Source organism: Amia ocellicauda, chromosome 1 (assembly GCF_036373705.1).
Source record: "Amia ocellicauda isolate fAmiCal2 chromosome 1, fAmiCal2.hap1, whole genome shotgun sequence".
Classification (NCBI taxonomy): Eukaryota; Metazoa; Chordata; class Actinopteri; order Amiiformes; family Amiidae; genus Amia; species Amia ocellicauda.
This window is the reverse complement of record NC_089850.1, coordinates 57,903,427-57,928,656: the sequence shown is the minus strand read 5'-3', so window position 1 is coordinate 57,928,656 and position 25,230 is coordinate 57,903,427. Positions and strand designations below refer to the sequence as shown.

General features: G+C 41.4%; 2 protein-coding genes across 5 annotated transcripts in view; both read right to left on the bottom strand.

Annotated features, from left to right (window-relative positions):
- LOC136754632 (alpha-2-macroglobulin) overlaps window positions 1-16,757 on the bottom strand; it is a 40,224-nt gene extending 23,467 nt beyond the window's left edge. For 3 of the 4 annotated variants that reach the window (XM_066710643.1, XM_066710651.1, XM_066710668.1), the window contains exons 1-12: window positions 16,625-16,757; window positions 16,223-16,403; window positions 13,091-13,247; window positions 12,776-12,828; window positions 12,015-12,035; window positions 8,860-9,028; window positions 8,432-8,516; window positions 6,184-6,313; window positions 5,797-5,902; window positions 5,100-5,209; window positions 4,511-4,681; window positions 472-702 (exon numbers count right to left, since the gene is read on the bottom strand). In XM_066710643.1, coding sequence (XP_066566740.1) covers window positions 472-702; window positions 4,511-4,681; window positions 5,100-5,209; window positions 5,797-5,902; window positions 6,184-6,313; window positions 8,432-8,516; window positions 8,860-9,028; window positions 12,015-12,035; window positions 12,776-12,828; window positions 13,091-13,247; window positions 16,223-16,403; window positions 16,625-16,680 — 1,470 coding nt within the window. In that variant the 5' untranslated portion in view covers window positions 16,681-16,757. The remainder of the gene's footprint in view (window positions 1-471; window positions 703-4,510; window positions 4,682-5,099; window positions 5,210-5,796; window positions 5,903-6,183; window positions 6,314-8,431; window positions 8,517-8,859; window positions 9,029-12,014; window positions 12,036-12,775; window positions 12,829-13,090; window positions 13,248-16,222; window positions 16,404-16,624) is intronic. The other variant, XM_066710659.1, reaches the window with a different exon arrangement.
- Window positions 16,758-20,763: 4,006 nt separating this feature from the next.
- The window catches only part of LOC136754621 (alpha-2-macroglobulin), a 49,180-nt gene continuing 44,713 nt past the window's right edge, over window positions 20,764-25,230 (bottom strand). The window contains exons 33-36 of the mRNA XM_066710620.1: window positions 23,604-23,708; window positions 22,853-22,958; window positions 21,554-21,595; window positions 20,764-21,025 (exon numbers count right to left, since the gene is read on the bottom strand). Of these exons, the coding sequence (XP_066566717.1) occupies window positions 20,997-21,025; window positions 21,554-21,595; window positions 22,853-22,958; window positions 23,604-23,708 (282 nt within the window). The 3' untranslated portion in view covers window positions 20,764-20,996. The remainder of the gene's footprint in view (window positions 21,026-21,553; window positions 21,596-22,852; window positions 22,959-23,603; window positions 23,709-25,230) is intronic.

The window sequence follows — 25,230 nt, the reverse complement described above, 5'->3', positions numbered from 1 at the left end:
ATACTTTGTATTGCTCTTGCTTACTGTATCTCCTACACACTTTTGTAAATTCTAAATTTGTATAATGTATTATGCCTGAACTGTACTAGTGCACTGAATTATTGCACTTTGTATTGCTCTTATGTTTTGTAAGTTGCCCTGGACAAGGCCGTCTGCTAATAAATAATAATAATAATAATAATAATAATAATAATAATAATAATAATAATAATAATAATAATACCTGTTCATTTTCAATCCTGATGTTTGGAGGTTAGTGCAGCAGTCACCAAATGCATGTTGTTGATTTTACACTAGATTCAGGTGTGTATTTGGTCACTTGCTAACTTGTCTCCCTCTCCTTCACTTTCCTACTTCTGTGGATTCATCTGTTATAGCTTGAGAACACAATGACTACATATATATGTATGTGTGTGTCTCCTCTACATGTATTTGTTTTTTCAGGTTTAATTTTGCACACAAGGGACTCACCAGGATGAACAGATCAAGAGATCTCTTGTCATTTTGTAGGTCCACCTCAGTCACAGCATAGTTGATGCTGATTAAAGCTTCCTCCCCACATGGGAGGCTCGTGTCAGTGCCCTCGATGGAGAGGTAGCTAACATGTGGCTTCTCAACCTGGGAGACTGTGTGAGTCTCACTTTCATAATGGGCACCATGTGGGGAATCCCATCTTGGTCTCTCAACCACCTCGAAGCTGGCCTGCAGAGAATAAAGAGTGAATGGGCTTTGACCTCTTGATCTTCTTACCCAGGGCCGGCCCTGACCAATTTGGTGCTTTATGTCTTTGAGATTCCTTTTTTTAGAAACAACCCCCCCACACAAAATAACAGTATTAAAGAAACAAGTAACATAAAATGAATTATAAATACAACATAAATAAGAATATAAATAAGAGTATTGCACGAAAAGACTATATTACAGAAACCTCAGTGCAAAATGACTTGGAGGACAGCAGAGGTGAACCCAAGTGCAAGCTTTCATACAGAGGAAGCACAGCTACCAATAAAAAGCAGATATCCAAGAGACAAGGTTTAAAGACAGTCCAGGGGTCAATAGATGTGGCAGACAGGCTGAAAAGGCAATCCAAAGGGGTTGTCGACAAGCAGGAGGTCAGGTACACAAGAAGGTCAAGAGCCAGAGATAGTGCTTTTGCACTATTCCACCTATGCCACAGGCCAGCCCTGGTCTTTCCCATCCATCATTTGTTTCATGTTACTATTACAGCAGTGCTCTCGGTACTAACTGTAACATCTTAAGTCTTGACGTCTTTAATTGGATTTGTTAAATGGGGACTATTCAATCTATTTATTTCCTTTAGGGCATGGTAGCGCTGAGACCTGCTCCTGGTTTGAAGATATTGGAAGGCTCTGTGTTGTAGGGATGATGGCGACCCAGGATACATGGCTGTGAGCCATGTCAAGAGAGACAAGTCAGGTCTGAGTTTCTGTATTAGGTCAGTGCTACCAATTCCTGATCCTGTGGTGTTTATAGGTCTCTCATCGCAAATATTTTAAAACTAGTGTTGTGCTGTATGATTTTTTTTTAAATCTATTCAAATTCAATGTATTTTTTTTTTTATATATAGATCGATGAATACAGTGGGCTCCAAAATTACTGGCACCCCTGACTGGCAATGCACAAATAATACTTTAAAAAATATAAACAATATAATTATAGAGATAAACTCAAAATACCAACATGTGAGAAATACTGTACTTTATTAATGTTCCAGTGGAACCCACCAAAATTATTTATTGATTTAATTAAAAATCAATGTCCTCCAAATCAAGGCTTCACAATTAATGGCACCCTTAAAGATTATTGTAAATAACATCTACCAAAAATAAACCAGGAATTATATTCCACTTATTTAAGTTTATCTAAGTCTTAAGGAACTATATTGAGCCATTACATCACTTTCTGTTTCACCAGGGTATAAAAATGAGGTAACACACATGCAATATCCTTTTGTCATCCAACACCATGAAGAAAACAAAATAACTGGCAGTTCAAAAGAGACAGATGGTCATAGACCTTCATAAATCTGGTAATGGATACAAGAAGATCCACAAACGATTGAATATACCACTGAGCACTCTCAGGGCAATTATTAACAAATTCAAAAGATATGGAACAGTTGAAAACTTCATGGATAGAGGATGCAAATGCATTTTGCCCCCTAGGATAGGGGGGAGGATGGTGAGAGAAGCAACAAAATCCCCAAGAATCACTGTGAAAGAATTGCAGGCCTTGGTGGCATCTTGGGGTCACCAGGTTTCAAAAAGCACCATCAAACGTCACCTCCACAACCACAGGCTCTTTGGAAGGGTTGCCAGAAGAAAGCCCTTTCTGACCGCAAGACACAGACGCAAGCGCTTGGAGTTTGCCAAACTTAATTTAAATTTTTGACTGGAAGAAGGTGCTCTGGTCAGATGAGACCAACATTGAATGTTTAGTTACAGCATTGGCATGTTTGGCGTTGAAACAGAGATGCATACAAGGAGAGACACCTCATACCCACGGTGAAATATGGTGGTGGGTCAGTGATGTTCTGGGGCTGTTTTAATTCCAGAGGTCCTGGGGCACTGGTTAAGATTGATGGCTTAATGAATTCCACCAAGTATCAGGCAATTTTGGCTGACAGTCTGGTTGCCTCTGCCAGAAGGCTGGGACTTGGCCGTAGGTGAACTTTCCAACAAGACAATGACCCAAAACATACCTCAAGATCCACACAGAAATGGTTCTGTGACAACAAAATTAATGTTCTGCCATGGCAATCTCAGTGACTGGACCTTAACTCCAATCGAAAACCTGTGGGTTGAGTTGAAGAGGGCAGTTGATAAGCGCAAACCCAAGAATGTGAAGGATCTTGAGAGGATCTGCATAGAGGAATGGTCCCAAATCCCTCCAAGCATGTTCCTTGACCTTGTCAAACATTATAGGAAAAGACTCCATGCTGTTTTTCTTTGTCAGAGGTGGCTGCACTAAGTACTAAATGAGGAGTGCCAATAATTATGAAACCTTGATTTTGGTGAAAGTTATTTTGTATTAAATAATTGTATGGTTTTGGTTGGTTCCATTGAAACATTAATAAAGTGCAGTATTTCTCACATGTTGGTATTTTGAGTTTCTCTCTATATTTATATTGTTTATATTTTTTAAAGTATTATTTATGTATTGCCAGTCAGGGGTGCCAGTAATTTTGGAGCCCACTGTATTTTGTGGTCACTTGACAATGGTACTCTTACTAGGTGATATTCTGTAGTAATAATTCTACAGTATTAATTTGGTTCTCTCACTTAATTACTGTGGCAGATCATTGACAATGGTGTTAATACATTCCAATACAAAGGCCTATTTGGAACTTTTTTGTATCACCAAACAGAAGCCTTTATGTTCTGTTTGTTTGTTTGGCCCTATGATTGTTCTCTTGGGAGCTTCTCTGGAACAGGTCGTGGCTGATGATGTGGGTGTGTTTGCTGTTGCTCTCCTAGGTGGACAAGACTGGCTGTGTTTCTCACACTTTCAACATCACGTTGTTCAAGGACATATCAGATCATGTTCTCTATCTGAATAGAAAGTATTAACTTAAAAAAAAACATAACATTGATTTACACTGAATTATTTCTCACTGTTCTCATTTTTTCAAGAATGCAATAATACTCCCAGTTCAAAGCTAGAGATACAGACTTTAACTCCATGCATGTACAATAAGGTTACAAACAACATATTAAACCCTGATATGTAAACTAAAACAAAACTTGGAGCACAACCTCTATAGAAATGTATATGTAGAAAAAGGTTTATTTAGTATTACAAAAATACTATACCACTCCAGAAGGGAATGAAAAGTCTTGGTGTGGAAGCGTTTTATTGAAAACTGCTCTAATGACCGTCTAGACAAACAGCCAGAGGCATGGAGAACTCAAGTGCACGACGAGTGCAGGTAGTTAACAGTCCAGTTCAAAGGGCTGGCAAACAAAGCAATGGAGACAAGAGGCATAGCTGGGTATTCAGGCAAAGGGTCAGTCAGACATGAGGTGAGAGTATGAAAGAACTAGCAAAGGCCAGGAACTCAGGTATAACACATGACAAAATAACACTTAGAAATGCTGCTGGAAACAAACCAGACTGAACATTGAATTGTAGTAACGGTGTTTAAATGCAGAGCAGAGAGAAGCAGGGGACAGGGATGTGTAGTGTTGGTCCAATGGGAGCACAGTGTTGATAGTTGAAATGCACTTGGTGCTGAGGAATGTTAATTGGATGATTGCTCATGGTGCTGGGGAATGTGAGAGACAGGGTTTAGTATTCAGGTGATGATGACCTGGTGATGGACAGGGTGGTGAACAGGGGACGTATGGAGCAGAGATGTAATAACTGCTCAGATCAACAAACTGTAAGAGGCAAACACATTATGAAACAACAGATATATAGGCGGCAGAACAGAAAAATATCTGAAATGTTGTTGGGCCATTTGTGCTGAACAGAGCACAGATGTACTCACCTTGAGACTGATGGTCTCTGAGGTCCAGTCGGACGTGTTGAGAGAGAAGTGTGCGATTCCTTTGCTGTCAGTGGTAACATTCAGCAGGATTTGAAATGGGCTAGATGTAGAATCCAGCACATAGACCATCTCATTCACTAAAGGTGAGGAATCTGCCCTCTCCGCCTTGACCTGGACAAAACAAAGGGTGAAGGGAATTATTTATGATTCTTGCTTACATGTGGTTTTATTTCCCTTCTGCATTTGTATTTTGACTGCTTCATCAAATTGTGTTGTGTATGGCCTGGAAGACAGACAGACTAACAATGCAGTTCACCGTGTCATGAACAGGAACATTGCTTAACCCCAGCTTTGAAATGTCGGCTTCAACATCTGGTTGGAGTAAGTGATTTCAATTAAGTATTATTTGATCCTGTATGTCTGTACATTTTGTACTATTTTAACGTTAACATATGTATCCCATACCTTGCTTAAACTATTTAATTCGTGCTGATGCTCTTAAACCTACAAAGCCATTGGGATTCCTTGATGAGAAAGACACTTTAAAGAACATTAATTTATTATTGACAGCAGTTAGAAAATCACTGACCTTGCCTTCAAACACATCTCCCTTCTGATAGAACTTGGGTGTGTCCACAAAACTGACTTTGCCCATTGTTCTGGTGTAAGTTAAGGAAGTTGTTTTGCTCATTGATACTCCTGCAAATTCAGAATACAGACAGTGTTCAGTAACTGTCCTGACAGAGAGAGAACCTGTGCTGATTGTCTCTGGGGTCTTTCTTGCCGGTTGGCAGAATTACTGCTGCCTGGTTGCTTTTGATGTAAAATTGGCTACTGCTAACCTAAGTGTTGGCCTGCACAGTCAGATTTTTTGAAAAATTGACAGCTATAACAAATTATTAATATCCTTGCTAAATATGAGCAAGAAATACTGTATAAAATAAACAACACAGGTAATGAGCTAACTTGTAACTTTCCAACATGTGGAACATATTGTACTTTATTATTTATTCTAGGGAATCCATCAAACATACACATTTCTCAAATTATAAATTTATTTCCCAAAAAAGTAAGAGTCACAACTATTGGCAGCCTTGTTTTCAGTACTTTGTACACCCTCCCCTTGCAAGGATAACGGCACTAATTTTGGAGGTGACGGTATATCCAATTTAAGGAAAGAAGACTGATTTCAGTTATGTGGCCCCTTTCGTTCAGACCCCTGACAACATCTGCCTCTGAAGTGGCCTGGGTTGACAATATGTGTATGGCTCTTAAAGGTGGGTTACCCGTTTCATCTTCTTGGACCTCAGCTTTGAATTCAAGGTCATCGAATGATATGTCCTTGAACAACGTGATGTTGAAAGTGTGAGAAACACAGCCAGTCTTGTCCACCTAGGAGAGCAACAGCAAACACACCCACATCATCAGCCACGACCTGTTCCAGAGAAGCTCCCAAGAGAACAATCATAGTGCCAATCAAACAAACAGAACTTAAAGGCTTCTGTTTGGTGATACAAACAAGTTTCAAATAGGCCTTTGTATTGGAATGTATTAACACCATTGTCAATGATCTGCCACAGTAATTAAGCAGATATTACACAGGTTTGGAAATTAAGTTCAGCTCTTACAAATCGCTGAAAGATGGTGCTGGGTCATTCTCAGGTGGTACTTACTTCAGCTGACACAGACAGGCAGTTTCTTGACTCACGTCCCAGATAATAATAATAAGAAGAATAATAATCTATAACATTGGGGCATAATTCAATCTGTGCTCTTCCAGACACTGGCTTCCCATATGTATACCTGTAAAACAATGACAAGTCACAGGTCATATCTGTATGAAGATTAGGAGAACTGTATGTAATGTAGTACAAATACCAGCCATTCCCTTTATGAATTGTGATGCTGTCTGTCGACATAAACAAACACTGCAAGCCTAGCCTAAGACAAACATTGCAGACCTGAGTCCGGGTGGACATTGATCCCTGGTTTGGAAACCACTCGATAACCTTTCAAGTTTGATACTGGTCCTGGACTAGTGCAACTCCCTCCTGGCTGGCCTGCCTGCAACTACTACCCGCCCGCTCCAGCTCATCCAGCCCTAAATGGTGGAACGACTTTCCTACCGAAGTCAAAACAGCAGAGTCCTTGACCTCCTTCCAGCGCTTACTCAAGACGCATCTTTTCAGATAGTCCTTTTAATCCCTGTTAGATAACACTTCACAGCATTTTATCATGCTTCTTGTGTTAGTAATACTTGTATTATTGATTGATGTCCCCCTTGCTCCCTTTCCCGTAGCCCTAGACTGTGACCCTTCATCTTAACAGCACTTAGCTTTTGTAAAGTTGTAAAATGTATTATATTTTGAAATGCTCTGTTTAATGTAAATTTGAATTTGTAATGTTTGATGCCTTGTACTTAACTGTATTCTTGCACTTTGTATTGCACTTATGTTGTAAGTCGCCCTGGATAAGGGTGTCTGCCAAGAAATAAAAATAATAAAATAATAATAATAATAATACTTTCTTCAGTGTTCAACACTTTTAATGTTAAAATGTGTGTCTGTGGTTGCATGCATTATGCTTATTATTTTTATAAAAGCAAAGTTTGAGAATTGCATTTTATTTATTTTTAGTTGCACATGTAGCATTGGAGATCAACAGTACAGCTGGGACGCCTTCTAATCAGACCAATGGAAAGAGGCCGTAGGTCTAGCCTCATTGTATGTCTATAGTCTATTTGAAGTCTTCTGTTCATAATTAATTATGTAAGTCTTATTATTTTGGCTTCCCGATTTGTAATCAGATGGTTGCAACAGAGCTGTTTGTTTTCTATATAAAAGTATTGTTAATCTAATAATGTTTAATTATTTCTTAGCAGATTACCTAATCTAGGGCGATTTACAATTAAATACAAAATATACATAAAGAATTACAATACAATAATAATAAATGTTATATTACAATGCAAGTATCGTTAATCTAATAATACAAATAATAAACCAATGTAATATTTTTTAAATAGTTGTGTAAAAAAGTACCATATTTGGACAAATAATTGTTGAATTTCGAAATAGTCATGTATTATGTAGACTAAATAATAATTATTAAATGCAATTATTTATTTTTATTAGGAGAGAAATGTGAATTTAATGTCAGATGTTACTCTTATTGATAATTATAACTGGAATTATTTTGTACAGTAATCTAATGCATTGTTAGGAATTTAAGCAAGTTTTACTTGTGAGCAGTGGTCTGGTCAACATTTAATTTGCTGTGTTTTCTACTCTGATGGAGTAAAGTGTTTACATTTACTGTACTTTACGTTTTGGAAAATAGCTCTTTTACAGTTTACTGTTGTACAAATATTATTAAAACTGTCTACATCTAACTAAATAGATAAACTGCATGACTGTGTCTTTGTCTTTTAAAATGCTTATCATTGACCTTGGCCTTTTGAGTCCCAGCCTTGAATTCAAGACTGGTAAAGCCACTTGTCTGTCTGTGTCTAGCCTCATTGTGTGTTTTACTCGATGAAATCCAAACCAGATTCTACTAAATAACATCTGATTTCCAGCTCTGTCAGCACAAGGCTATAACAGATCTATCTAATGCAGCAACTAGTTTTATTAGAGGAAGTATTTATTTTGGCCAGCAGGTTTGGCTTTTAAGTGACCATGTACTGAATGCATGTATCTCTGTTCTTCACACACACAATTATTGACATGCAGTACAATTACTTGGACCTTAAGCACACCGAATTCAGGTGCAATTCAACAGCTTTGGATTGGCTAGCTGCTGTTTGACATGGCGTCAACCCACACCGGAGACCTCACTTCTAAATAACATCTCTGTGTGTGTGTACATAAATTCATAATCTATATACAATACACACAATGGCATTGCCCGAACCGGACTCACCTGGCACACACCTGAACTTTGGCTTCAGTGTCCAGGACAGTGACCAGCGAGGGTCCTGTAACAGTGACCTCAAACTTGGGCAGGACTGTGGGCAGGAAGCAGAGGGGGTAGTGACATTTGTTAGAACAGCCGCAGACCTCATTGTGAGACAATGTGTCCAAGTCGAATACTGAAATTTTGCAGTACAGCTGGCAAGGTGTCTGTGGAGACTGAAGTCACCTTGTGTATCAGTTGTGCATGGATTAATGTTGAGCACTTTATTCTAATTTGCACCTAATAAATGAAATCTGAAATCTTGGTTCCAAGACTGCCAGGGTGACAAAACTATAAGCAACTGAAATGGTTTGATGAATACAAAGATCTTATGAGCACTGATTGAAAGTATGTAGACATCAAAGAGATCTGTATCTCCCCCCTGAGAGACTCACCGTACTCCTTGACAGTGAATTGAATTTCATCTGTCAGTCCATCACTATTCCAGACAGTGAGAGAGTATCGGCCCAACTTGGCTTCTGAGTTCAACTGGTGCGACAGATCCAGAATGCTCCTGTCAGATGTCTGGTTCAGCCACTGAGCAATACGGTTGTTTTCTGGATCCTGGGGAGAGGATGTTAGGAAGGGAGAGGGAGGGGGTAGATGGAGAGAAAGAGGGAGGAGGGAGAGTGGGGGAGAATGGAGTATGGTACAGGAGCTGAGCAGCTGGTAAAGTGTTAAGGAGTATTAAAATCTGTATGACTTCCTCTCATGGTACTCAAAAAACTAACTAAAAAAACTAACTTTCAAAAAACAAGGACCAAGTCTAAAACAATGATATTCAATTTTAGAAAAGCAAACCTTGAAGGTATGAGGCGACACTTAGAAGAGTTAGACTGGAGCACACTGGATACAGATTCAGTTGAAAATGAAGGGTTATATTTTATGAAAATACAGTACTGTGCAAAGTTTTTAGGCAGGTGTGATAAATGCTGTAAAGTAAGAATACTTTCAAACATAGACATGTTAATAGATTATCTTTAACAATTATCTAAATGCAAAGTTAGTGAACAGAAGAAAAATCTAAATCAAATCCATATTTGGTGTGACCACCCTTTGCCTTCAAAACAGCATCAATTCTTCTAGGTACACTTGCACAGTCAGGGATTTTGTAGGCATATAGTCAGGTGTATGATTAAACAATTATACCAAACAGGTGCTAATGATCATCAATTCAATATGTAGGTTGAAACACAATCATTAACTGAAACAGAAATAGCTGTGTAGGAGGAATAAAACTGGGTGAGGAACAGCCAAACTCAGCTAACAAGTTGAGGTTGCCCGAAGACAGTTTACTGTCAAAAGTCATACACCATGGCAAGACTGAGCACAGCAACAAGATACAAGGTAGTTATACTGCATGAGCAAGGTCTCTCCCAGGCAGACATTTCAAGGCAGGCAGGGGTTTCCACATGTGCTGTCCAAGCCCTTTTGAAGAAGCGCACAGAAACGGGCAACTTTGAGAAACTTACTGCAGCAGATGAAAGACACATCATGCTTACTTCCCTTCGCAATTGGAAGATGTCCAGCAGTGCCATCATCTCAGAATTGGCAGAAAACAGTGAGTCCCTGGTACACCCATCTACTGTCCGGAGAAGTCTGGTCAGAAGTGGCCTTCATGGAAGACTTGTGGCCAAAAAGCCATACCTCCGACATGGAAACAAGGTCAAACGACTCAACAATGCACGAAAACACAGGAACTGGGGTGCAGAAAAATGACAACAGGTGATCTGGACTGATGAGTCAAAATTTGAAATATTTGGCTGTAGCAGAAGGCAGTTTGTTCACTGAAGGGCTGGAGAGCGGTACACGAATGAGTGTCTGCAGGCAACAATGAAGCATGGTGGAGGTTCCTTGCAAGTTTGGGGCTGCATTTCTGCAAATGGAGTTGGGGATTTGGTCAGAATTAATGGTCTCCTCAATGCTGAGAAGTACAGGCAGATACTTATCCATCATGCAGTACCATCAGGGAGGCATCTGATTGGCCCCAAATTTATTCTGCAGCATGACAACGACCCCAAACATACAGTGAAAGTCATTAAAGTCCTGGAAGTCCTGGAAGTGATGGTATGTCCCCCACAGAGCCCTGATCTCAACATCATCGAGTCTGTCTGCGATTACACGAAGAGAGAGAAGCAACTGAGGCTGCCTAAATCCACAGAAGAACTGTGGTTAGTTCTCCAAGATGTTTGGGTCAACCTACTTGCAGTGTTCCTCCAAAAACTGTGTGCAAATATACCTAGAAGAATTGATGCTGTTTTGAAGGCAAAGGGTGGTCACACCAAACACTGATTTGATGTAGATTTGTCTTCTCTTCACTCACTTTGCATTTTGTTAATTAATAAATATAATCTATTAACATGTCTATTTTTTAAAGCATTCTTACTTCACAGCATTTTTCACACCTGCCTAAAACTTTTGCACAGTACTGTGTGTGTATATATATATATATATATACACCAATCAGCCATAACATTATGACCACCTGCCTAATATTGAGTAGGTCTCCCTTTTGCCACCAAAACAGCCCTGATCCATCGAGGCATGGACTCCACTAGACCTCTGAAGGTGTGCTGTGGTATCTGGCACCAAGACGTTGGCAGCACATCCTTTAAGTCCTGTAAGTTGTGAGGTGGGGCCTCCATGGATCAGACTTGTTTGTCCAGAACATCCCACAGATGCTCGATTGGATTGAGATCTGGGGAATTTGGAGGCCAAGTCAACACCTTGAATTGGTGATTCATCAGACCAGGCCACCTTCCTCCATTGCTCCGTGGTCCAGTTCTGATGCTCACATGCCCATTGTAGGCACTTTCGGCAGTGGACAGGGGTCAGCATGGGCACCCTGACTGGTCTGCGGCTACACAGCCCCATATGCAACAAACTGTGATGCACTGTGTGTTCTGACACCTTTCTATCAGAACCAGCATTAACTTTTTCAGCAATCTGAGCTACAGTAGCTCGTCTGTTGGATCGGACCACACGGGCCAGCCTTCGCTCCCCACGTGCATCAGTGAGCCTTGACCGCCCATGACCCTGTCAGTTCACCGCTTTTCCTTCCTTGGACCACTTTTGATAGGTACTGACCACTGCAGACCGGGAACACCCCACAAGAGCTGCAGTTTTGGAGATGCTCTGACCCAGTCGTCTAACCATCACAATTTGGCCCTTGTGAAAGTCGCTCAGATCCTTACGCTTGCCCATTTTTCCTGCTTCTAACACATCAACTTTGAGGACAAAATCTTCACTTGCTGCCTAATATATCCCACCCACAGGTGCCACGATAAAGAGATTATCAGTGTTATTCACTTCACCTGTCAGTGGTCATAATGTTATGGCTATAAATGTCGGTGTATATATATTACAGCTCTGGAAAAAATTAAGAGACCACTTCAAGTTCAGAAGTACATTTTAATTGGTCTCTAAATTTTTTCCAGAGCTGTATATTAAAAAATACAAATCAGCTGACTTGATAGACTTGCCTGTCTCTGATATGCCAGTTTCTTCTGTTGATCTAAATAATCTGTAATGATTGGCAAAATGCACTTACCCTGATCTCCACAGTACTGTACTGTAGAAAGACAAACACAGACACATTAGTGTCTATTTACTTTGAGCAATGAACATACTTCAGAAGCATCCTAGTTAGAGTGTACTGTTGTCTACCCAGAGTGCCACACATTGACAGTGTCTGACCCCTACTGTGATGAAATGTTCATATAATATATAGGTGTATTGATTGTCTCTAAAGTCCATTTGAACACTCTTAGCTAGGAAGTTTATTGCAAACAAAGACAATGAAAACTCAGGTTCTTTTCATATATTTGTCTTTTGGCTTTGAATGACAAAACAGTATATATTTGCACTCCTGTGCCCATGACCAAATTACAGGAGATACAGATCTGCCACCCACGCCTGTCCCTGACTCACACTGAGTCTGTGTCATCCACCTTTGCAGATCGCCCTTATGTGTTTAACTGTTCACCCACATCAACCTAATTTCCCCAACATCACATCCCTGGTGCATTGATCCCAGCAGGAACATACCCTTCTGCCCTTGGGTGTGCTATTTACCTTGTCTGATGAGGGTCAGTTGTTGACTGTAGGACTTATGCAGCTACGATTTGGTTCCAAAATCTGTTGAGAAATGTGACCCCCCCACCCCCCCATCTGCACAATAAGGCTTGTGGATTGACATCAATAGTAACAGCTGATCTCGGCACTATTGATTCACTTAAACGCCCCGTAAATGAGAAGCTGTGTCCTCACATGTGGCGATATAAAGTACCCACTGTGGATTTTTTCCCTTACCGAGGCCAGGATGGGGGCAAAATCTTCACTGAGAGAGACGATCCGTAAACGGACTGGAAAAAAGAAAAGCCAGATGATAAAGGGTGTGATTTTTTTGCTTGTTACTGGTTTGTGTGGAATTAGCTGTTTCCCCCACTTGTCAGCCACTCTGCACCAGCAGCTCACTGTATAGATAATTTACAATGATTTCTTCTTTTGATAGTAAGGTAGTATTAAGCCAGTATGTGATAGTGGCACCCTGTACTCTTGAGAGGAGAAGTAGGGTTGAATGAGAAGAATTTCAGAGGAAGAGAGAGGGAAGGATGGAGAGAGCACCTTTCTGTCCTGGTTTGTAGATGGGTTTGTCCGTCTGGATGATCATAAGCTTTTTTGTCTTTCTGAACATGACGAGAGAGCGCTGTTTATGGCTGAATGTGTCCCCGCGCATTTCCACTTCAATGTTCCCTTTGGTATCCTCTTCCACCAGAGGCGCCTGTGGGAGAGAAAGGAGCGGATCAGGGCGTGGGAGGATGCTGGTCAGTTTTCCCTCACAACCCTGCAAAAGCACACTTTCACTTCCTGCTCTTGGAAGGGATCACCACAGAAACGGGCCTAATCTCTGGCCTCTCTCCTTCAGTCTTTTTATTTTCTTATATATTTTCTAGTGTGAATGGGATAAGAATGACATTGCTGAACACTATACAGGTCATCCGATGAACATCACAGGCTATACTGAGATTGTCATTCATGTTTTTAAGTGGTAGTCAAAGGGATCTAGTAGAAAATATTTGTTGGCTTCATTCAGAGTGTCTTTGTCTGGCGTGAGTTGATATAATGAACCTACATATCAACAAACATAGGACTACGACATTTGTATACAATTAAGAATAAAACCGATATGTACAGTTGAATGTTTGAAGTCATCTATTTCTGCAACCGGGCTTCCCAAAGTCAGCTGACACTGTTGTAGGGATAGCTGGATTTTCAATGGTATTATAAGCCAAGTACGTTCAACCTTTTGATAAAAAGGAACCTTTGTTAATAAGGAATGTTTCTGTAGGGATTTGTTTCCTCATGAGACAGCTTTAAAGTCCAGTAGCTCTCTCCCTGCATCGCCGCCTCACTGACAGCCTGACTGAGTGACCAATGGAGGATTTTATCTTGCACCTGTATTGTAGTAACGGCAGCAACTGTTTTTTACTTAATTAGCAACTTATGTAGCACACTCGACATGCACTTTCTGTAAATCAGAAGCGGTTACATTGTAGGCTGTTATTATTTAGCATTTATTTAGCATTGCTGCGAGCTATTGATCAGTGTAACTGCATGTGTCCGGCACAGTCCTTGTCTGTATTCAGATATAAAGCGGCCATTAATTGTGCTATTAACAGTCCTGCCTGGGAGGGATTGCCATCATGACAGCCTTGTGTCATTCAACACAACACAGGTGTGTACTTTCCTAATTAGTTACAGGTGGAGTATTTAACAGCCCCCTGGACCTCAGCGCTAGCAGCCTCAGTGCCCCCCTTCCGAAGGGCCCCATCGCCAAAGGGTAGGGACTCTAGCTGCGGGACTCCAGCGAGGAGAAGACTGCGAGGAGATGCCGTACAGCAACAACAGGCAACCATGACGATCTCCACAATTCCTGTCCTGCTCTCTCGTTCCTCTTGACTTGCACCTGTACGTCATTGCTTCCCTAATCCCTCCAACCTCATCTCCCTGCCTCTCCCCTCCTCCTCCCTCCCCCCTCCCCCCTACTCCACTCTCTGGAGGTCTGTGGAACTGCCACTCAGCTTCCAACAAGGCCAACTTAATCTCCGCCTTCGCCTCCCACCACTTTCTGGATTTCCTCACTCTCACCGAGACATAGATCTCCCCGGACAATTCAACCACCCCTGCTGCCCTATCACCTCATCACCTCAGCCAAGAAGTCTTACTTCCAATCACTCTTTGAATCCACTGTCAACAACCCACGCAAACTCTACTCCACCTTTTCCTCCCTCCCTCCCTTGACCCTACCTCTCCTCAGAACTACCGCCCTGTCTCCCTACTCCCCTTCCTCTCAAAGACTCTCGAGCGGGTGGTCCACCATCAGCTCTCTGCATTTCTGTCCCAACACTCACTCCTTGATCCTCTGCAATCCGGCTTCCACACAGCTCACTCCACTGAGACTGGTAAGGTAAGGTTCCTCATCCACCCCCCAACCTCTCCTTACAGGCGTACCGCAAGGCTCCATCCTGGGCCCCCTCCTGTTCTCTCTCTACACTCGCTCCCTGGGCCCCCTCATCGCATCCCATGGTTTCTCCTACCACTTCTATGCAGATGATATGCAGATCTTCCTGTCTTTTCCCTCTTCTGACCCTCCCTCTCGCATCTCTTCCTGTTTGTCTGCTATCTCTGCCTAGATGCACTCACACCACTTCAAGCTCAACTTCTCCAAATCGGATCTCCTCTTTTTTCCCCACTCTTCCTCACCTTCTGCTGATCTCTCCATTTCAATCCCCTTGGAATCCACCACACTCTCTCCTTCTTCATCTGCTAAAAATCTTGGAGTCACCCTTGAACCTGCTCTCTCCTACACCCAGCACATTACCACGCTGTCACGCACCTGCAGATTCTTCCTGAGCAACATACGCCGAAACCGTCCTTTCCTAACCAACTACTCGACTCAGCTGCTCATCCAGTCACTGGTCCTCTCCAGCCTGGACTACTGCAACTCCCTCCTGGCTGGCCTGCCTGCAACTACTACCCGCCGCTCCAGCTCATCCAGAAATCTGCTGCTCATCTGGTATTCTCTCTGCCACGGTTCGCACACGCTAGTCCACTGCTCCACTCCCTCCAGTGGCTCCCGATACCGGCACACATTCAGTTCAAGACATTGACCCTCACCTACCACTGTCTTGACCACACTGCACCAAGCTACATTCAGTCCCTCGTCTCCCCATACATCCCCTCCAGACCACTGCGCTCTTCCAGTGCCAGAAGACTAACTTTGCCTCCTCTCCACTCCCCTTACTCCAGAGCCTGTTTCTTCTCATCCCTGGCCCCTAAGTGGTGGAACGACCTTCCCACCGAAGTCAAAACAGAAGAGTCCTTGACCTCCTTCCGTTGCTTACTCAAGAAACATCTTTTCAGACAGTATATTAGTCCTTTTACTCTGCTGTAAGATAGCACTTTTATCATGCTTCTTGCGTTACTACTGGCAGCACTTCCAGGATGTATGACCTCACTTATTGTATTTACTTGTGTAAATTGGAATTTGTAAAATGTATTATGCTTTGAATTGCTTTGTTTAATGTAAATTTGAATTTGTAATGTTTGATGCCTTGTACTGAACTGTATTCTGGCACTTTGTATTGCACTTATATTTTGTTAGTCGCCCTGGATAAGGGCGTCTGCCAAGAAATAAAAATAATAATAAATAATAATAATTGTGGGAGCAGCGGCCTGCCTAGTTTCAGTGCCCACCTGAAAATACACACAGCCGGTGAACATTCCCTCTGTGCTCGTGTCCAGCAGTGTCCTCTTTTCCTGATCAGAGATCAGAGACACAGACAGGTGGAGGGTCTCGTTGGCATGGAGGAGGCTGCCACAGAGATTGGCTTGGGAACCTCCACTGATCACTGCAGGGAAGGTCACAATATAGACCCTAAAGGGGCAAATTCAGATGGTCTAAATTCAGAGTTAGGGAGACACAGTATATGACTGCACTCTATGTGTCCTGACTCGTCAAAGGCCTTTGTACTAAACCTGCTAATTCTTGACTCCGGACTCTGACTCTGTGAAAGAAAAATACTTCTACAGATAGAAGCTAAAATGCATCTTTGGACCCAGAGTATTTCAGCTTAGTGAGTCCACAGGCATACTCACGGTGTCTCATCTGCCTGGCACAGCAGCACACAGCCGAGCAGCAGCCACTTCCACATGGTACGATCCAGGCAAGGCCGAAGCAAGAGGTGAGAAGCAGTGAGAGAGAGAGGAGTCACAATTGTTGCTCTCCTAGCTGGACTGACACAGAGTGGACTGGGACACAACCTGTTTGTGCCAGAGGTGTCCCTCCCATCTCCCAACCCCCACTTCCTCATATCCATAAGTCCTGCCCTTTGTTGATAGACAAACAAGCTGCAACATTGAGGTTATTGACCTGCCCTATCAGCACGTCCCTTCTGGGCATGAACTCAGTTCGATAAATAGTTCTACCTACATGCTGCTGTATGTTTAAACTCCAACTTATTTTGGTTTGTTGGCAAATATATGTGGCCTTCACCATACAGTTCCTTGAATTACAAAACATATCACGGGTTGCAGGTGCCTTGGAGACAGACTTCGGGCTGCTAATGATGCATGATGGTTTGCACTACACCTGCATCTCACTACTTCACCAACTTCTGTTTATTTACTGTATCATGTTAGGGAGCATAAAGCCCTCCATATAGAGATGGTGTTGATTTTGGATAATTTTATGTCCCCCACCCCCCCTCGTGTCTGTGTCCCTTCTAAATATACAAACACACACACATACACACAATTGTCAGTCGCATTATTAAAAATTAGAGAGCCATTTGTATTTTTGTCTTGGGGCAGTTATTTATTTGCATATGGAAGCCAAAGGGTGCAAACCACAGGAGCAAATGAGGTGGTAACATTTAAAAAAAAACAGAAAAAGGCTGGTGTATCCCTGAGCGAACATCTGCCAGAAGTAAAATTTGGGGCCAGAAATGACATACACAATACAGGGTTCATTATTTATAGGACCAGGTAGTGTTGGAGTAGGGCTGTGTCCCTAAATGATATACCACCTCACTGCAGTGAAAATGTATTTATTGCCAATACTGGCTGTTAAAAAATATAGAGGGCTCTACTTAATAACCTGTAGCTGCAATAAAAACTAGAACAATGTCTGATTTGAGGTATTGGAATAGGAGTCTGAGGTTGTTCACAGCTGTAGCATCTTCACATTTCCATAACAAAATAACAATAACAATACATCAAGTTGTGGATAGTTACAAAAAAAAAAAACTCATATAGGTCATACTTTTTCTGTCAAATAAACTAACTGAGATGTGTAATGACACTTATTTGCGAGTAAGATCAATTCACATTCTCAAAATAGCATGGATTTGATTGACACCAAACGAAGATGGTATTATCTATGTAATTTCTGGCACAACACACTTCCGGTGTAGGATACAATAGTTCCCAGTCATACAAAACTTCCCACCCCCGTTTCCGGTTCCGTCTCTTAGGTTTCTACGCAATGCTGAGCATGCGTATTTTAAAATACGAAAACTCATATGAGCAAACTTCATTTCCCAGTGGCCACTGCGTATTGACCTCGAAACTCCGGGAATACTTTGGAATACTGGTAGGAAACTGCGCTTACGTTTTAAAGTGGAATAATTATTTCCCAGCGTATGGTGGATGCTGATTATTAAATAAGATATGATACTATGAAATGAATACACATTTGGGTTGGGTTATTTATTAACGGGTTTGTTTATTTATAATTAAAAAGTTATACGTGATGTGTATATGATGTGTAAAATAGTGATATTTGTTGAGATTTTGTCAATGCAAATATGAATGTACGCATACAATGTATTTAATATTTAATATTAATATTAATAAATTACAGAATCTACCTATACTTTCCACATGCCTGTCTGTAGGCATAATAATTAATTGTACATCTAAAAATAACGCACCCCACCCTGCCTCCCTTTTGACTAATAAAGTACAATAATACATGCAATGGCATAGAACATCTTATTGTATGTAATACATGTAACTAATGGTGTGAATATATTTAATTGAAATCATCCAAATTAAATTAAATGTATCACTAATGTTAATTTAATAGATTAAAGGTTGTTTTGTATTGGGCCTAATGTCTATGAATTCTGATTCTGTAGGCTATTATTTATGTATATTATGCAAAAAAAAAATTAAACAGTTATGTTCAATTCAATTTTTGAAATGTCTATATTATGGAAATTCCACACGGCATGGAATAGTACAGCGTTGTACAGTATTTTGACAGAGTATATCTTAATATGAATTACGTATTAAATGCATCATCCGTGAGCTGCTGTAAAATGTATTTAAAGCTAGGGTATGCAATCCTGAGAGGCCAGCAGTTCGCAGCTTGTTTTGAAAGCATAGAGCCCGCCCTCACTTCAGAGGCGTCTCCAAAGCCACGCCCCCTCTATCACACATGCGCACACACACAGAGCAGAGTCTCAGCGCCAGGAGAGACGTGTGGGTGGAATCGATCGCAACGTTTTCAGATTATCTCATGTCTCATTCACAGGTGAGACATTACAATCCTTCCATTCCCGCGCTCGCTCTGCACAGCGTCAAGGTTCCCGCGCTGATGACGTGTGATTGCGCGAACAAGTTGCGCGGCGGTATGCAAATATAGATTGACAGACAGGAAGGACATCCTATCATTACATTCGGACCGAATGCAATGATTGGTCGATCCTTTTTTAGTCCTGTCCCTTCCACAGAATATATATATACATTTAGACCACTTAAATTATTGATTGCTACCAGGATGTGAAGAGACATTCAACCAGTATAACAAAAAATGTTTCTGGAAAACATTGCATACCCTACCTTTAACTGTTTGACATGCTATTAAGGACCAAATTGTCAAAAGTATGAAAATAAAATTGCCACTAGGAAACAAACGGTCTTCTATTTCGCACTGTAAGCATTCGTTTAATATATACTATATTATAGCAGTTTCCTTGAACTATTCCAGAACATTCCCGGAGTTTCGAGGTCAGTACGCAGTGGCTGCTGGGAAATGAAGTTTGCTCATATGAGTTTTCGTGTTTAAAAATACGCATGCTCAGCATTTCATAGAAACCTAAGAGACGGAACCGGAAAGGGGGTGGGAAGTTTTGTATGACTGGGAACTATTGTATCCTACACCGGAAGTGTGTTGTGCTAGAAATTACATAGACAATACCATCTTCGTTTGCTGTCCGTACAAAACAGATATGGGCGGGAACATTCAGCGTCAATCAATCTACACGAGGTTGAGAGAGATAAAACCAATGACAACAACAAAAAACAGCGAAGTAGATTCAATATTTACTAGATTCACAGGAATGACAGCACAAATAACCAAATCACTCTTTCTACACCAGTTTTAATTTTAATTGCCATGGAAAACATAATAGGGACGTACAGGGAGGAAGTGCTGTCGGGTGGATCATAAGTTCGGTAAGTCGGTTTTTTGGTTTGTTTAGGCTATTAGCATATTACTTTTGTTTCAGTTCATTTTTGCATCGTAGCAGTCTATTTAATGTCGGGAGTCACTATCACTCAGTGCGTCTTGTTTGAGCCTCTTTTCAAGTTTGAGTACTAGGAGTTTATGCTGTATTTATCCATTAGGGGACGCAAGTGACCATAGAGTTACCTACTGTGGCAGCAAAGTGTCCTCCTGTGGACATCGGAAGAAATTACAGCATTTTTCTCTCTGCCAACCACTCTTCTTAGCACCTGTGAACTTTAATGTGATTGTACACCCCCTGGAAACTGTATTGGTGTGCGAATTTGTGTGGAAGAACATAGATCAAGGGAGGTTTATTAATCAGCTCTAATTGGTGAATTAGGTATTTTTATAATCATGCCCATATTGAATTTATTGGCAGCTCTGTAGATGGGAATGGAAGTGATTTTATTGAGGAAGTAGAACTTTGCTGTTTTGCTCAAGTGAATGAGGCAGGTTAGTACCTCCTTCCTTTTTTGATTGTGTTAAAAAACAAAAACACACACAAAAATGTAGTTTGAATAGTCCAGGAGAGTTAGTCAATCAAAGAAAGAACCACAATTATTTTTAGGAATTCTAGAGCCAAAAGGTCTGTACCAGTATACAGCCACCCTAAACTCAACCTACACTCCCTAAATTTTATATATATATATATATATATATATATATATAATGATGTCTTACATTCATAGGGATCAGGTGATTACCTTTAATGAGACAATTATACTTTTATAGTTTTTAAATTGATTTTATTAATTAAGAAGTAACCATTGAATCTTCCATCTCATAAATGACAAGAGAAGAACTGGGCTTGTGCAGGTCTGTGGTGCATTGTGGGTATTTTACAGCTAAATTCACAAGTCATTCAGTAATTGGTAGACTGTCAATCCTCGGCTCCACACCATTGGTTGAAGACTTTGTGCGTGTTACTGAACGATTTCATAAGTCCACGCTTTGCTTTTACACTACACTGATGTCTTCTCCACGATCTGCAACAGAAACACAGGTGCAGCGTCAATAAAGTGATAGAAGATATTTAAATTTAATCACATTAAAATCCATTTGGAGCTGAAGGGATTGGATTGTAGCCAGTGACTTAATTATTACTCCTGGACATTCTGCTAATGATTTGTCAGGCCCAATTGTGCGAGCATTGAGAGTGGAGGTGGTGGTCAGGTGATTTACTGAGAGACACGTGGTTGTTTAGGTTCCCCTCCTTCAGTATCTCTCACCTCCAGCTGTCAATCAATCACTTTCAGTTGCTTATTCAGCAGCCGCTTTTCAGCCTGTAGTGTGGTGCATGATAGGTTCTATAATTGTGAATGAAGATAGGCAATGCCTGTGACAGGAATGGATTCTTAGGTCTTTCTGATTGCTCAACATCCTCAAGCTCTTCTGTTCTGTACACAGTGACCCTTATTATACTTATTAAAACACCTTTGCTTCCCCGAGAGCTCTATGTATCACTTCACATGCAGTGATAATGCAGCAAATCAACAGTGAAGGTGTGGGCTTACCGTCAGGACATGGAGAGGTGTATTCAGACACGGCCTGCTCACCTACAAGACATAAGGACCACATATTGAGGGACAGACAGATACCTATAAGCTGAAATGTACACAGCCTCCAGTACTGGAACATGCTATATAGAGATCCTGTTCAACACATTGAAAACTTGGGTTTTTATTTTTAAATATGGTATCATAGTGTTTTCCGTATCAGTTATTGCAATGTATCCAGTTTGTTAATTGGCTAATGCCACATGTTTTCTACTGTACAGGCCTCTGCAAACTATTGAATGTATGTGTTTTAAAACTATATTTATTAATTTCCTTTTCTCTCTGAGAATCTGAAGGTGTTTGTGTTCTGTGATGGTCAGGGTCAAGCAGCACTGTATTGTTCATCACTGTGGATCAGCTGTTCCCGGGAGGCCTCCCTCTCCTTAGTCCTCATCCTCCTTGATCTCTCCACAGCATTTGACACCGTCGATCACTCCATCCTCCTCTCCTGCCTCACTGACATTGGAATCTCTGGGACTGCTCTCACCTGGTTCTCCTCCTACCTCAGCAACCGGACCTACCAAGTGACATGGCGAGGTTCCTCATCCACCCCCCAACCACTCCTTACAGGCATTCCCCAAGGCTCCATCCTGGGCCTGCTCCTGTTCTCTATCTACACTCACTCCCTGGAACCCCTCATCGCATCCCATGTTTTCTCCTACCACTTCTACGCTGATGATGCCCAGATCTTCCTGTCTTTTCCCTCTTCTGACCCTCTCATCCCCTCACGCATTTCTTCCTGCTTGTCTGCTATCTCCGCCTGGATGCACTCACAGCACCTCAAGCTCAACCTCTCCAAATCGGATCTCCTGTTTTTCCCCCACTCTTCCTCACCTTCTGCTGACCTCCCCATCTCAATCCCCTTGGAATCCACCACACTCTCTCCATCTTCTTCCGCTAAAAATCTAGGAGTCACCCTCAATCCTGCACTTGTCCATGATGTGGAAGTATGAACTGAAGTATGCTGAAGATATCTGATGAACCATTTATAGCTTTGGACAACTGAGGAAGGGGAGCCAGTCTGGTACCATACTGTTCTGGCTGTGTATTTAACCCCAGTCTGTGTATTCTGCTCTCATCTGTATTCTGCACTCTAGCACAGTTTAGAAGTGGTCACCTAAGGAGGCCCAGGGAGTGGACAATTCATAATCAGAGCTGTTCTGACAATTCTTCTGCTATGGCATGCCTGCCCACTACCACTTTGTAATGCACAATGTCATCATTTCACTGAGCCTCTTATTAATTAAAAAGTCTTACTGGTCTGGTAGTAGTCGTAGAGCTTGACCACAGCTGGTTTGAGGTTGTTCACTGGGTGCTTCTGGGTCATGGTGATGTGATAGTGGTAATTTTTTCCCCTTGTGAGCTGTTGAGAGACAGTCATGTACTCTGTGATTTATGGACGTTAATGCAGGTCCTAACATTCACTCAGAACTGGCAGTATATTGTTGCCAGAGAAATAATAATATGCACAGTTGATCATGGTTCCCTTGGCAAATACAACATCTACATCACCCATGACCTTTCTAACAATGCATTCATTAGCAATTAATGAAAGCTTGTCTTGTTCCTTTTGGTGATTTGCTCAAAATAGTCCAGTAGATTCTTGTTCTAGTAAACATTAGACTGCCACTCCATAGAAATCCATGTTTACCTTAACTATGCTCAATTCACAGGGGATTTCCCTAGGCTAAATTCGTTCAATGAGGAGTCATTATTAATGAACATTGTTTCAGATGAAGGGTGTTGATACTTTAGACATCAACTGTATGTCAGGTAAAACGTCAATGGTTGGTAACATTACCACATACATTTCCTGAGGGATAGCACTACATTTTGAGAATGACGTTCACAGTCAAACTTTGCCTATGACATTTCATACCCTGTGTATCTGCAATTTCATTTTGCTACTAAAATTAAGCCAAAAGAATCCTTTTAATATGAGAAGTTTTTATTAGTAAAATGTAAACCCAATCAGTTAAATTCAGCTCCTTGCAGTTTACGAACTCACCTCATCCAAATAAAGAATCACATGGCCATCTTCTTTGTCAATTCGCTTCACCTGATCTTGTGATCTCAGCAGGACAGGAGGGGGAAATAAGGCGTGACTTGAATCCTGAAACAGAGGGGAAATGGCAGTGAAACAGCTGAACAGAGACAATGTGCTGGGCTCCTGTCTCTAGCTGTTCTAGCAGTGAGGTGGGATTGTGACAGGCCTGGGTGGATATCAAACTTGGCACACATTACCAATAATGCAAGGCATGTTATTAGGGCTGTGGAAAAACGTGTGATGGTGTGACGGCCATACACTTATGGCAGCACGACTGCAACTCTCATTACTAATCAAACCAAGGAAGCCAGTGCTCAACCAATCCAGGCAGTGATTAGACAATTATGCTTAAACTCTGGGGGAATCCTGGTCACTGCCCAGATTTGATGACTGTCAAAAGTCAAATTTAAAATATATTACAAAATAAATGTGTATTTATGCATACCCAGGTACACAAAATGTAAACTTTTAAATGAAAAACATATGTAAGTATTTATAATACTTCCTGCTGTTAAAAAGATGTGTTCAGAGTGCACAGGTGTGCCTGGCACACACAGGTATTTTTTTGCCAGTTGATCAAGGTGTAGATATTTCCGGCCAGATTTTTTCCACCTACAGCCATACATTGTACACCAATCGATCCACCACAGAGAGATTGGACGTGGCTATTAGAATCTCCGTGCTCAACCAATCAGCATTTGCAGAGATGCGCAATGTGTTGTTGACATTTTTGAGGAGTGCGCTTCGGCTCCTCTGCAAGCCTCTGCGAGCTACACTTACCCAGAAACCTCCTCTCTGTGTCGCTATGCAGAGACACTTAAACGTATCTTTGCAGAAGCATAAATCAGGCTTAAGGTCAGTTTTCAACTGTGTGAGCAACACATGCGATGTTGACCAAATTAAGATGTCTTTCTACTGCGTTGATGTAGTTCAGGGCATTATCAGTAGTGACAGCAATTACTGAGTCGCGTATATTAAAATCATCCAGAATTTCAGAAATACACAGTATCATACAGTTTAACTGTTCCTTAAAAATTACTTGGAATTTGGTATCTCAACTCTATTTCACTGCAAAATTCCTGAAATCATCACCCCTACAATGCTGATGGGTCTCATAAGTTTGCAAAAACATTTTACAAGAGATTTCGTAATTAGAACATACTGTAAGAACATAAGAAAGTTTACAAACGAGAGGAGGCCATTCGCTCCATCATGCTCATTTGGTGTCCATTAATAACTAAGTGATCCAAGGATCCTATCCAGCCTATTTTTAAATGTTCCCAAATTTTCAGCATCTACCACATTGTTGGGGAGTTTGTTCCAGATTGTGACGCCTCTCTGTGTGAAGAAGCATTTCCTGTTTTCTGTCTTGAAGCCCAATTTCCATTTGTGTCCCCGGGTGTGTGTGTCCCTGCTGATCTGGATAAGCTCCTCTGGTTTGATGTGGTCGATGCCCTTCATGATTTTGAAGACTTGAATCAAGTCCCCACGTAGTCTCCTCTGTTCCAGGGTGAAATGGTTCAGTTCCCTCAGTCTCTCAGTAGGACTTTCCCTTCAGACCTGGAATAAGTCTGGTTGCTCTCCTCTG